Here is a 13965-nt window from a genome sequence, read left to right as displayed (position 1 = left end):
AACTGAGGCACAAAAAAATTAACCAAGTTTTATGTGTCATGCAAATGTTCTAATACAGTGGTTCTCAACCTTCCTAATGCCGTGACCCTTTAATACAGTTCCTCATGTTGTGGTGACCCTCAACCATAAAATTATTTTCGTTGCTACTCTATAATTGTACTTTTTCTACTGTTAGGAATTGTAATGTAAATATCTGATACGCAGGATGTATTTTTATTGTTATAAATTGAACATAATTAAAGCATAGTGATTAATCACAAAAACAATATGCAATTATATATTGTGAAATATTTATTTCTAATTACAAATAAATAAAAGTTTGTCTATCATGGGGAGTACCAGGTACTCCCATATAACAACTCTCCTGCGCGAGCTGCACTGGCTGCCTGTGGTTTTTTGGGTGCGTTTCAAGGTGTTGACTACCATCTTCAAAGCACTCCATGGCACAGGACCTAGTTACCTGCGGGTTCGCATCCTACCTCATACATCCCTGCGACCAATTCGCTCCCACAGGGAGGGACTCCTCCGGGTGCCGTCCACTAAGCAATGCCAACGGGCGGCGCCCAGGAGTAGAGCCTTCTCTGTGATGGGCCCAACCCTCTGGAATGACCTCCCCCCCGATATCAGAACTACTACCGACCTCCGCTCCTTCCGACAGAAACTCAAGACCCACCTGTTCCAATTAGCTGGCCTGGCCCATTTATAGTCCCATTTTATACCTCCTGGCAAACATTTTATTCTGGGATAGTCTTTTAGGGGTAGTTTTTAATGCATTTTAAAAAATTTAAATTTATTTTTTTTAAATTTGAACTTTAACTATTATTGTACAGTAAATTATATGTTACCTCCTCCAGCCACATCTATATCTATATCTATATTTATATTTATGTATATTTATTGTGTTTTTAATATGACTGTACACCGCCCCGAGTCACTTCTGGGAGAGGGCGCGGTTTATAAATTAAATAAAAGTTAAAAGTTAAAGTTAAAGTCTTGAGGCATGGTGTTGCTTTGGTTTTTCTTGCCTAAGTGTTAAGAGTTTACTTTACTTCTACTCCCCTCTTCTTTGGGGCAGCCCCTCAGATATTGGAAGACTGCTATCATATCACCCATAAGTCCTTCTTTTCATTCAACCATACATACCCAGTTCCTGCAACTGTTCTTCATATGTTTGAGCTTCCAGTCCCCTAATCCTCTTGGTTGCTCTTCTTTACACTTTTTCTAGACTAGAGTCTTCACATCTTTTTTATAGAGGCAGCCAACATCTTGTCTGCTCCTAAATTTTGGGTCTGAAAAGAACCACATCCTAGAGACTGGACAATCTCGGCTGCTATACAACCATACACACACATACACAGAGACACACAGTGGCTTTATTCCCACAGCCTCCTTAACTAAGTTGGCTGCAGCTGCATTCACAAACTTGCTTACCCTGCCGGGGTGTGCGTGCGCACCTATGTTTTTTACGGCGTGGAGCTGCGGCGACGCGCTGCACGGCCAGTGATGACTCCAGAGCCAATCCGTGGGGGATTTGAAGGAACCCAAGATGGAGTCTAAAGTTTAGAGTTGCGCTGGTCTCAGCGACCTCTGTGAAACGGTCATTCGACCTCAAAAGGGATCGCGACCCACAGGTTGAGAACCGCTGTTCTAATATGTTCTGCCTGATATGTTCAAACTTCAAGAAGTTGGAATTAGGAAGTGGGAAACCCCTTGACATAACATGTATTTAAAAATAGTTAATACATCTCTGTATTTAGCTATTAGAGCCTCTAATTTGGCTATCTTTGCCTATTCAGCTTTTACAAAGTTGAAATTTAATCAGTAATTTAAGTCATGAATATGCATTCTCCTTTCCAGAAACTACTGCATCTTTCTTGACACTATTAGCAAAGGTTTTCTCTTCAAACGATTTAATAGTCTTGTTTTTCACATACCATTTTTATATGTTTAATGCTTTGGCATTATTTCAGAGAGAAGAGAATTTATGCAGTACCACCCACTCTTCTAAGTTAGCCTGCACACGTTTTGGATATAATTGCTGACTCATACCAGGTAGGGCTATTAGAGGAAAATAAATTCTGTAACCCCCCCCTTTTTTTTTTTGCTGTTGGAACAGGAGAAAACTCATAGCAGGGACTGAAACTAATGGATAAAACTTCAAAACATATCCCTCAAGGTAATTACAGCAACCTCTCTTTTGCAGTTCTGAGACCATTCAGAATAATTGCAAATAAATATTCAGTCCATTGTGCTTAGCTTTTGAAGCAGAGCATCTAAGTAGCAAAATCCGTTCCTTAAATCTTACAGAGATATGAAGTAGGATTCTCATCCTTTAAGAAATCCAACCATTTCTATACCAGATTTTTTTTTCTGACTGAATGGAATTTAAGAGACAAAAATGGATGTTTCAAATACTCTGCAAGACCCTCACCCCACCTTTAAACTTCAGCAACAGAGTGATTGTACTAATGTTCCTGGACCAAAACTGTAGTACCTCTCCATCTCCCAAACTACAGCAATTGTAGCAAACCATAACAAGTACTTAAGCTTTGGTTCAGAGTACTGATCCACTTGTAGATATCCCACAAACCATGGTGTAAGCAAACATAGCTTAATGCTAAGGCCTAAGCCATTCTTTAAGCATTTTTCCCTATTCAACATTCAAAAAGTTTAAATTCAACATAATCGGTAATTTAAGTCATTCAATCATGACTACAAGCATTTCTTTTGCTACAGCTACCACCAATGAGCTGTTTCACGTTCTAAATTCCATTCATTATGTGTTTCGACAACGTTGGCATAACCCCGTCACTCTAGCCAAGTGCCTTTTAGAACCCACTGCCTTTGTTTAAGCCCCAGTCACTTTCACCAGCAGAATAAAGGACAGATTAAATAAAAATGCAGAGAGAATGTTCCACGCTCTGAAAATTCATTCTTTCAGAAGAGAGCCCAGAATACAGGCCACTTTGCAGGCACAATTCTTGCAAAAGGTTAATGTCTACGTATCTGGTTTCGTCCCTCGAGCGCTATTACATTCTGCAGTGTCTCCCTTAGTTAGGAACAAGTTGGAACTTCTCACAGGTAAATGTTTTTGTATGCCGTCCAGCTTAATAACAAGCTCAGATGAAACAACAGACTGATTTTTACACTCTGGAATGTTAGGGTGAAAATATTGTGACAAAAAATGGCTGTAAGGAGTTTTCACTTATCCAAGTATTGAACAGAGTTCATATATCCACAGTTCTCATTCATTGAATGTGAATGTATTTTGTCTCTACTGGCTCTTTTGCTAATAAATGGGGCACCATCAAAGTCTCCAAAATCATGTAACCAGCTCTGGTGAAAAAAACATGTTCTATTCCCGTGATGGCAAACCTATGGCACATATGCACAAAGTGGCACACAAAGCCATGTCACCTGGCACGTGCAGCCTTGCCTGTTTGTCTTCTGGGTTTCTGGTCCACATGCGTGCACGACAATCAGCTGTCCTTCACACATGCAGCGTGCCGGCCAGCTGATTGTTGGGCATGCAGGTGCGCTAGAGCCCGGAAATTCGGTTTTTCTGGAGCATGATCCCTTCGCGCATACAACATTGCCGAACGCCAACCTGCACATGCACCCTGGCCAGCTGACCGTCGGGCCCGCATGCATGCTAGAACCTGGAAGATCAGCTTTTCCAGAGCGTGGCCCCGATGAGCGTGCATGCACGCATGTAACATTGCCGCACGAGTGCCGAAAAAGTTCACTATCCCTGTTTTATTCTATAGATTCTGGTATGGATTTAATATATAAACTATAAATATAAATTAGACTAAAGAAAATGACTTCTATCAACTGGAAATAAGAGCAGATTCAGCTTCAGCCTGAAATCTTTAGATAACATCTCATCTCAGTTTTAAACTGCAGTACTCTATTTAGTAAATGCAGCAAGATTACAATCCTTTATCTATTTATTAGTGCACTGAATTCAAACAACCTTACTTATCAAAAATCACACTGTGTCTGGGTTCAGCCAGCCCAATCAGTCCTAGTGTGGTTTATGATGTTATATGAACTCTGCATTGCATTTATACAGAATGGCTGTCACTGTATGCAAACATTTATTAGTTCATATAATAAATCATTATTAAAGAAATTAAATCCAAGCATAATATGTGAAACAACTCACATAGATCAATAATATCAGGAGGATAATATTAATTTAACAACAGGGTTATAAGAATTACTGAAATAAAATATTCTAAGTCTGTTTTATACAGATATAATTTGGGGTAGTGGCACCAAGTGAGAAACTGGGGGAGAATGAGTTCTGGCCCTGCCTTAGGCACAAAGCCAGCTGGATGATCTCGGGCCAGTCATTCTTTCTCAGCCCTAAGAAAATGGCAATGGCAAATCACTTCTGAATTCTTGACACAAAAACTGCAGGGCCTAGTTCACTCTCCAGAAGTCAACGTTGACTTGAAACCATACACCAAAAGATTTATAGCTAAAGTGAACTGAAAAGAGAAATACAGGTAGTCCTCAACTTATAACAGTCCATTTAGTGACCGTTCAAAGTTACAACAACACTGAAAAAAGTGACTTATGACCTTTTTTTACATGGCTGTTACAGCATCCCTATGGTCACATGATCAAAATTGATAAGCTTGGCAACTGATTCATATGTATGACGGTTGCAGTACCCTGAGGGCATGTGATCAGCTTTTGTGACCTTCGGACACAATGGGGAAGCCAGATTCACTTAACAACCATGTTACTAACAACTGCAATGATTCACTTAACAACTGAAAGGTCGTAAAATGGGTCAAAATTGACTTAACAAATGTCTCACTTACTAACATAAATTTTGGGCTTAATTGTGGTCGTAACTCAAAGACTACCCATATTAGTCCTATGTGATATTTATTTACATATATGCTTCCTAAATGTTTAAGGGGACTTGCAGGCCTTTCCCTTACGCTTATTTATTTACTTATTATTACTGCTTAAGAGCCGTGGTGGCGCAGGGGTTAAAAGGCAGTACTGCAAGCTACTTCTGCTGACTCCCAGCTACCTGAAGTTTGCAGTTCAAATCTCACCAGGCTCAAGGTTTTTCATCCTTCCGAGGGAGATAAAATGAGGACCCAGATTGTTGGGGGGGGGGGTGTCAATATGCAGACTCTGTAAACTGCTTAGAGAGGGCTGTAAAGCAGGATGAACCTGTATATAAGTCTAAGTATTATTGCTATTGCTAATAAGTAATTATTATCAATAATTTGATAATAATCTCCTAACTCCCTCTCAGAGGGACTCTGGGCTGTGTACAATAATATAGTAAAAGCCTAAAAGCAGCATTTATAACTTATTTTCACAACCACCCTGTGGACTAAACCTAAGTTCTGTGTGATCAGCATCAGCTCAGCATCAACTCCTCACAAGTTCTGTGCCATCAGCATAAAGTCACCACAAGTTTCATGCTCGTTTTCCGCAGCTTGAGTGCCTTACTGGAATCCAACACAGCGCTAGGTGAGGCTCTCTTTCACTGCGACTCCGGTTCCTGCCGCCTCCGTGGGACTATTGTGTTCAACAATGTAGAGCCCTTTTCTTTGGAAGCGCGGCAAATAATATGGAAATAATAATATCAAGAGAGTCAGGCCGAAGGGTTCCCCCCCCCAAAAAAAAAAGCTCCGTCCCATTGATGTCCACCTAGAACGCGCACTGTCCTCCGAAAGGTAGACGGGCGTTCAACCACGCTTCACACCCGAGGGCGGAATCCAGGACCGCCAAACTTCTACCGGGCTCCACGGCACCTGTTCCAGCCCGCTCCAAAAGGAAAGGGAGCGTGTTACAATTAATTCGGAAACGCCGCTTCGGAAGAGGAGAGACCCTCGAGTTTGGGTACGATTGGATGGAGAAGGACGAGGTTCCCATTCTGGAGTCGCCCAGAGGTCTCTGCCCACCTACCCCCCACCTCCCTCCCGGCCCGAATGAAAGAACGCCGCAACTTACTCAAGCCGAGGAGGCTCAGCAGAGGCAGGCAGCCCAGAAGTCGCCTCGCATCACCCATTGTTCCAAAGAGGAGCCGCGACTGCAACAGAGACGGCGGGCGCCGGGCAGAAGCGCTCAAGTCCTGGAGCAGCTCCGCCCACCTGGCTCACACTTGCGGCGCCCCGAGGGTCCTTCGGAACCGGCGTGCTGCTCCGGCCGGCCCTCCTCCTCCCCCGCACGCCGAAGATTAAGCCCCTCCTCTTTACTCCCTCGCCTCGCCACAAAATAAAACTCTTCCGTTCCGGTGTTTTAAGAGGCTACGTGCAACCGAACGAGGTTTTTCTGGCCTCTTGCCCACTTCCTGCTAGTTTTCGGGTGAAGGCCAAAATAAGAGAGAGAGAGAGAGAGAGGCACAAGAGATAAGGGGGAACAAAACACAACTTCCACAGGATGGTGTGAAAGGACTTCCCCCTTCAGAGATGCTCCGTCTGTTCGCTTCTTCCGTGGCTCCATCAAGGGCTCTTTTAAGAGAGGAAGAGTGTGGGATGTATAAATGGTGCCAAAGACCCACTCCTCCGAAGGGGGAGAGAAAAGTTTGGTGGTTTTTGTGGGTATGTGGGTGTGCTATGTGGTCTTATTCTCTGGCACTGGCACCTAAGGCAAGTTGTATGTTGTGATTTAGAGTATTTGGAAGAGAAGTAATCTACTGTTTGAATTGGTAGGAGTAACTATTCATCCAGACAGAGTGACTTAAACATGTATGAGCATGTAAAGGTAAAGGTTCCCCATGGATATACAGTATGTGCTAGTCGTTCCTGACTCTAGGGGGCGGTGCTCATCTCCGTTTCAAAGCCGAAGACCCAGCGCTGTCCAAAGAGGACTGCCCATAGGGCCGAGTTTTTGCACTTTGGAGGCTTCAGGGAAGCTCCTGAAGCCTCTAGAGGGCCTGTGGGGGCCAGGGAGGCTGTTTTCACTCTCCCCAGGCTCCTATAAAGCCTCTGGAGCCTGGGGAGGGCAAAAAAATTGCCTCAAAAAAAGGCTAAAGTCAGCTGGCCAGAGCATGCATGGCTCCGTTCTCAGCTCCACCTGCGGCATGAGTACCATAGATTCGCCGTCCTGGGCATATACTGTATAACAAATGTCCCCCCTCCCCCCTCAGCTGTTGACAGAACCTAGTCAATGTTATCTAACTCAAAAAAGCCAGGCTAGATTTTTTTTTTAAGTATCTGAGTGGGAGACCACCAGAAAAATCCTAGACTGCCTAGACTGAAAAGTTGGGGGGGGGGAATAGAGACTTTATATTTCAATGCAATTTCTGGTACCCCTCTTACAGAATTTGGGACTCAAGGATAGGCCCTTCTTAACTACAGCATACACCAGAGCAACTCTATATTTTATTTGTTGATCATTGGAGACCCAATAAAGCAGCGATGGCGAACCTTTTTTGGCTCGCATGCCACAAGGGGGGGGAGCGCAGGGGGGGCGTGTGCAGGCATGCTGCACCCATAATGCAACACATGACCCCCCCAGTGCGCATGTGCGCACAACGCGCGACCCCCCCATTTTTACATGCTTTTTTCGCCCTCCCCAGGCTCCAGAGGCTTTATAGGAGCCTGGGGAGGGCGAAAAGAGCCTCCCCCGCCCCCTCCCGGAGGCCCTCCGGAAGCTTCAGGGACCGTCCGGAGGCTTCCCTGAAGCCTTCGGAGCGCTTAAAACCACCCTCCGAGCAAACCGGAAGCGTCTCACGTGCCCTGACAAATGGCTCCGCGTGCCACTTGTGGCACGCGTGCCATAGGTTCGCCATCACTGCAATAAAGTAACTTTTCCAATAACTTTTTTTCTCTCCACCTCTACCCTAGTTACCAGGAAAACATTGTTAAATGTCATAAACAATAAGTGGAGACTTGCCTTTTTATAACTAACTCATTGATTTGTGACTACTCCGGCATGTATGACTTGCTTCACTCAAACACTCCCAGAAGTAACTCATTGACTTATGTATTGTTTTATATCTATGCTGAATTACATAATTTTCCTCTGACCAAGTTTTAGTAGCCTTAGTTATTTCACAGTTCTTGAGAAGACAAAGAAGGAAGGGCCTCTTGTGCCCCTTTGAGCTCAGAGTAAGGCAGGAAATAAATATAATAAATGAATTAATAAATAGGAAATGTCCCTTTATTTGAGTTTTAAAATCTCTAAGGTATGAACTCATACGTAGATTTCTCATTACACTGTGATTACATCCTGTCTGGAGCTAGAAGGAGAAGAAAAACATTCCTAACTGCAAAAAAGAAAAGAGAACAAAAAGAACCCTGAATCACTGCTTCCTCCTTTCCTAGAACTAGTGATATCATCCTCTTACATCAGTTATGTGTACAAAGCATTCATACAACTCTAGAATTGAAGGAACAATTTTGGCCAATGAATTGTTCAGAGCAGGGGTGTCCAAACTTGGGAACTTTAAGACTTGTGGACTTCGACTCCCAGAATTCGCCAGCCAGCTGAAGAATTCTGGGAGCTGAAGTCCACAAGTCTTAAAAGTTCCCAACTTTGGACATCCCTGGTTCAGAGAAATAATCCAAATCAAGGCACCTCTTAGTAGATGGCTATTTTATCTCTGCTTCAAGACATTCTTAATAATAGGCTTTGAAGCTCATTTATTAGGAAGCTCCAGGGAGGTAACTTGTTCCCCTTCAGACAGTTCATACTATTAGGGGCCTCCCTTATTATACTTGAGATTCTTATGTCTGTCCCTTCATTTTGAAACTGTAGAGAACATACATTGATATTATTCTGTGTTTACTATACTATAAAATTCTATTCAATAGAATTTTATAGTATCTGGCATAAAAACTATCTTGTAAATCAGGTGTGTCAAACTAGATTTAATTCAGGGCCACATCAGGGTTGTGTTTGACGTTGGGGGCAGGGGTGGATGTAGCCAGGGTGGGAGTGGCCAGCTTGATGTCACTCGTGTCGGGGACGTCGGTGGTGGCCCAAGCAGTCTGCCAGTGAAAACAGGCACCAGATCTCCATTTTCGGAGAGAAAAACACAGAGACACACAGAGACACAGTTAGAGACACACATACAGAGAGAAACAGAGACAGAGAGTCAGAAAGAAAAAGGTGAACAAAACACTCAAGGCCAGGTGTGGCAAGAGGTGGCTGGGATGGGAGAGGTGAGGCACAGCTAGGTGTGGCAAATAATTTAACAGCTGTTTCTTTGCCCTAATGACCGACTGGGTGGGTGTGGCTGGGGGGGAGTGTCATGTGACTGGGTGGGAGCGAGTGCCCACCCAGTCACACTAGATGTTAAATTATTGGCTCCCGGTGTTTTGTTTTCTGTGGGAAATGGGTCCAAATGGCTCTTTGAGTGTTGCAGACCCCTGTCTTAGATCTAGTTTTCTTATATGCCAGGAAATAGTCTGAGTCTCTTTCTAATACTTTCTTGCTTCCTTGGGCTAATAGTTAAAGTCTCTAATATTTTCCCACTTTCTAGGGCTAAGTGCATGTGTCTGTACATTTTCGTTTTGTAATGTTTCTGAACAGCTTCTGCATGGTCATCTCCATAGAGTATTATGCCTATGTAGTCTTTATTATATAAATTTCTTTCTGGTATTTTTTGCTTATTTCTATTGGGGCTCTTGGCTCATTTCTTCTTATTTCTATTGAGATTTTTTAAAATCTTATTTATCACTTTGTAAAATGCTTTATGAAGTCAAGCTTTATCATTCCCAACATATTTCCAAATTCACCTTAGTTTCTTGATCATTGTATGTTGCCAGGTCATTTTTACTGCATTTTACTACATTTTTATCAGCTTTCAATTCTTTAGCATAAGACGCGTACAAAACTCCAGTCATGCTTACCAGAGCCATGCAGTTTTTTCAAGACTGAGAACGGAGATGGTTTTTAAAATAATACACTAGTGACTAGAGTGACATTCTAAAAGAAAAAAGGCAGAATCGGGACAAATAACTCAGTGGGACCCTAGAACAAAAAGTAGGTTTTAATTATTTGATCTTAAACGGGAATTAGACTGGTTAATTTTAAAGGACCAGCGGAGTTTGCCTAGGTGCTTCTCCAAGCCTTCCTAATATAAAGGTAAAGGTTCCCCTTGCACATATGTGCTAGTCGTTTCCGAATCTAGGGGACGATGCTCATCTCCATTTTAAAGCCGAAGACCCAGCACTGTCCGAAGATGGCTTCATGGTCATGTGGCCGGCATGACTAAATGCCAAACGCACATTGAACGCTGTTACCTTCCCACCAAAGGTGGTTCCTATTTTTCTACTTGCATTTTTACATGTTTTCGAACTGCTAGGTTGGCAGAAGCTGGGAGAAGTAACGGGAGCTCACTCCGTTACGCAGCTCTAAGGATTCGAACTGCCAAACTGCTGATCTTCTGATCGACAAGCTCAGCGTCTTAGCCACTGAGCCACCACATCCCCTTCCTAATATAAGTTGTATTAAATTTAGTCTAATTTGTAGGCAGTACAAAAAGAACAAGGCATGTCAGGTTAAAATGATATGTGACATTTCCTTAAATAAACATTGAAAATGCTTGTTCATATGATGACAGTGTATTTCATGCTACCTATTCATGAACTGTGGGGTGGAGCACTGGGTGGAAAGGAAGTGTAAAATATAATGAAAGCAATTTCTTTATATGGTGCTTCTTGTTTGAGAATTCTGCGTTACCACATTGGAACAAGTGGGTTCTTACTTTTTGTTGGCATACATTTATTTTCTCACTGACATCATGAGGTTTCTGAAAAAGTTTGAGTCCTTGTATTTGTTATTATAACCACTCAATAGTTTATATAAACTTCGAAGAATGCTCCTCCCTGCTAATTAATGATGAGAGAATTGTGTATCCTGAAGGGACAGGATGTGTCGGTCATAATGTCTCATCTGATAAAGCCAACCCCTGTGTGTACGTCAGATTGCTAATCTATTTGTGTGCTATATATTGCATTTACAAAAGATGTTGTATTTCCTGCATTCCTCAGAATGGTTGTTAGCAGCGTGGGAGAAATCTCTGAGTCATTTAGAGGAGCTACAGGGGGGACAGAAGTTGGAGTTGTGAAATTAGAAATAAATGAGCCAAATTCATTCTACGGTTCTTAGGATGCACCGGAGAGGTGGTGACATTTTAACAACGTAGTTATTGTTGGAAGATTTCCCCCTTCTTCAGCGACAATTTTTTTCCTGCTTTTCTAAACAGTAAGAGGAAAAATTCATGTACGGCTGTGGTAGGTAAACACTTGCCAAGTTTAACATTATGCTAAGGCATCATATCATTTGTCTGGTTTCAGCTTAGCACAATATAAACCCAGCCATTGTGTGGGTACAATTGTGGCTTACAGATTAATGTTGTGTGCAAGCTAGACCTCCATGGCTTTTTCAAAAAGCCATAATTTTAAAACCTCCTCTCTTACCACAATGTGTGAAATCTGCTGCAAACCTTTTTAAAGAGATGCACATATATGGTGTGTTTAATAGTAAAATACTAAGAACCGTGTACGGGCAGATCAAACAAAACTACAAGTATAGAGAAATATGTTCGTTTCCTTGCTAGTCTCTCTTTTTAAAAAAAGACATATCTTGGGTGGCAACAGACTTAAGCTCAACCCCTCCAAGACGGAGTGGCTGTGGCTACCGGTCCCCCGGTTCAACCAGTGGGTTCCATCGCTGGCCATTGGGGGCGAGCAACTGGCCCCCATGGAGCGGGCGCGCAATTTGGGCGTCCTCCTAGATGCCCGGCTGTCTATGGATGACCATGTGGCAGCCGTGGCGAGGGGGGCGTTCCACCAGGTTCGCCTGGTGCGCCAATTGCGCCCCCTACTGGACCGGGATGCCCTTCGCACAGTCACTCATGCACTGGTGATGTCCCGTCTGGACTACTGCAATGCTCTCTACATGGGGCTTCCCCTGAGTTGCACCCGAAGACTACAGTTGGTCCAGAATGCGGCCGCGCGGATAATTACGGGGAGTACGAGATACTCCCATATAACACCTCTCCTGCGCGAGCTGCACTGGCTCCCTGTGGACTACCGGGTGCGTTTCAAGGTGTTGATCACCATCTTTAAAGCGCTCCATGGCACAGGACCTAGTTACTTGCGGGATCGCATCCTGCCCCATACATCCCTACGACCAATTCGCTCTCACAGAGAGGGACTCCTCCGGGTGCCGTCCACTAAGCAGTGCCAGAGGGCGGCACCCAGGAGCAGGGCCTTCTCTGTGATGGGCCCAGCCCTCTGGATTGACCTCCCCCCCGACATTAGGATTACTACCGACCTCCGCTCCTTCCGTAAAAAACTCAAGACCCACCTGTTCCAACTAGCCGGCCTGGCTCAACTATAGTTCTATTTCTAATCCTCCTGGCAATTTTAAACGTTAAATTTTAAATTTCTAGGGTATTTTAATGCTTTTTAACCTTATTATTATTGTTGTTTTATGTATTGTAACAATTGTTGTTGTGACTTTATACCTCCTCTGTGTAATGTCTAACGTGTAACATGTGATGTATTTATTGTACGCCGCCCCGAGTCCCTTCGTGGAGAGGGAGCGGCTAACAAGTCCAATAAATAAATAAATAAATAAATAAATAAATAAATAATAAATAAATAAATAAATAAATAAATAAATAAATAAATAAATAAATAAATAAATAAATAAATAAATAAATAAATAAATAAATAAATAAATAAAAAATAAATAAAAAATAAATAAATAAATAAATAAATAAATAAATAATAAATAATAAATAAATAAATATATGAATACCAATGTTATACCTTAGTATTTATTTCTCTTTGTTTTTACAGGTAGTAGATAACAATTCTTGCACTAACCAAGCTAGAACTAAAGAGAAATGTCCTGTCAGTTAGAACAATTAGTCGGTGAAATACTTTGCCTTAAGACAGTGGTTCTCAACCTTCCCAATGCCGCAACCCTTTAATACAGTTCCTCATGTTGTGGTGACCCCCAACCATAAAATTGGTGTCTCAGTTCCTAAGACCATCAAAAATATGTGTTTTCCGATGGTCTTAGGTGACCCCTGTGAAAGAGTCGTTCGACCCCCAAAGGGGTCCCGGCCCACAGGTTGAGAACCACTGCCTTAAGAGGTTATGGGTGCTCCATCAATGGAGGTTTTAAAGAAAAGATTGGACAATCATTTGTCTGAAATGGTATAGGGTTTCCAGCTTGAGCAGAGGATTGGACTAGATGATCTCCAAGTTTCCTTCCACCTCTGTTACTCTGTTATTTTGTGTTTCTCAATAATGGATATGACTAAGTATTTGCTTTACTTCCATTAAACCAAATTATTTTTCCCACCTGACTATGTACAGCACTGCTCCTTTCTGGGAATGGAGCAAAATTCCCTTTGACTTGGCTGCTCCAAGCAAAAGCAGATGAAGACTTCTGTATGATTCAGGAAATAACAGGGAACTGAACTGTCCTATACACTATAGAACAGGGCTGTCATGCGTCACGTACTGGCCACTCCCACAGGCCGCGAGCCGGATGTGTCACATACAGCAGTTGGGCTTGCTAATTGTATACCTGGCTCCTCGCTATGCATCAGCAGCCCTGCCCGAGCTCCTTGGGGTGATCGCCGAGATGGCAGTTGAAACGCCCAGACTGTTGGTCATGGGTGACTTCAACTTGCCATTGGTAGGGGAGGCATCCGAAGTAGCTCGGGAGTTCATGGCTTCCATGACAGCCATGGACCTGACCCAAATAATTCAGGGCCCCACACATGAGGGAGGACACACACTGGATCTTATTTTTGTCTCTGGCCAATGGAGGAGTGATCTGGGAGTAGGGGATTTAGCTATCACCCCCCTGTCATGGTCTGATCACTCACTGCTCTGGCTCGACTTTCCAGCCGCTACTCCCCACCGTGGGGAGGCGGAACCAGATTGCCCAAGATGGTTCCGCCCCAGGTGCCTGATGGAACCTGACAGGTTCCAGATGGAGCTCGGGCCATTT

At 43.2% G+C, this 13965-nt stretch overlaps 1 protein-coding gene across 1 annotated transcript in view; it reads right to left on the bottom strand.

Annotated features, from left to right (window-relative positions):
• The window catches only part of ITGA2 (integrin subunit alpha 2), a 90924-nt gene extending 84741 nt beyond the window's left edge, over window positions 1-6183 (bottom strand). Inside the window, exon 1 of the mRNA XM_081940411.1 lies at window positions 5989-6183. Within this exon, the coding sequence (XP_081796537.1) occupies window positions 5989-6046 (58 nt within the window). The 5' untranslated portion in view covers window positions 6047-6183. The remainder of the gene's footprint in view (window positions 1-5988) is intronic.
• Window positions 6184-13965: the final 7782 nt, after the last annotated feature.

Source organism: Natrix helvetica, assembly GCF_964273705.1.
Source record: "Natrix helvetica genome assembly, chromosome: 2".
Taxonomy (NCBI): Eukaryota; Metazoa; Chordata; class Lepidosauria; order Squamata; family Natricidae; genus Natrix; species Natrix helvetica.
The sequence above is the reverse complement of the archived record's forward strand: the minus strand, read 5'-3'. Positions and strand labels throughout refer to the sequence as shown.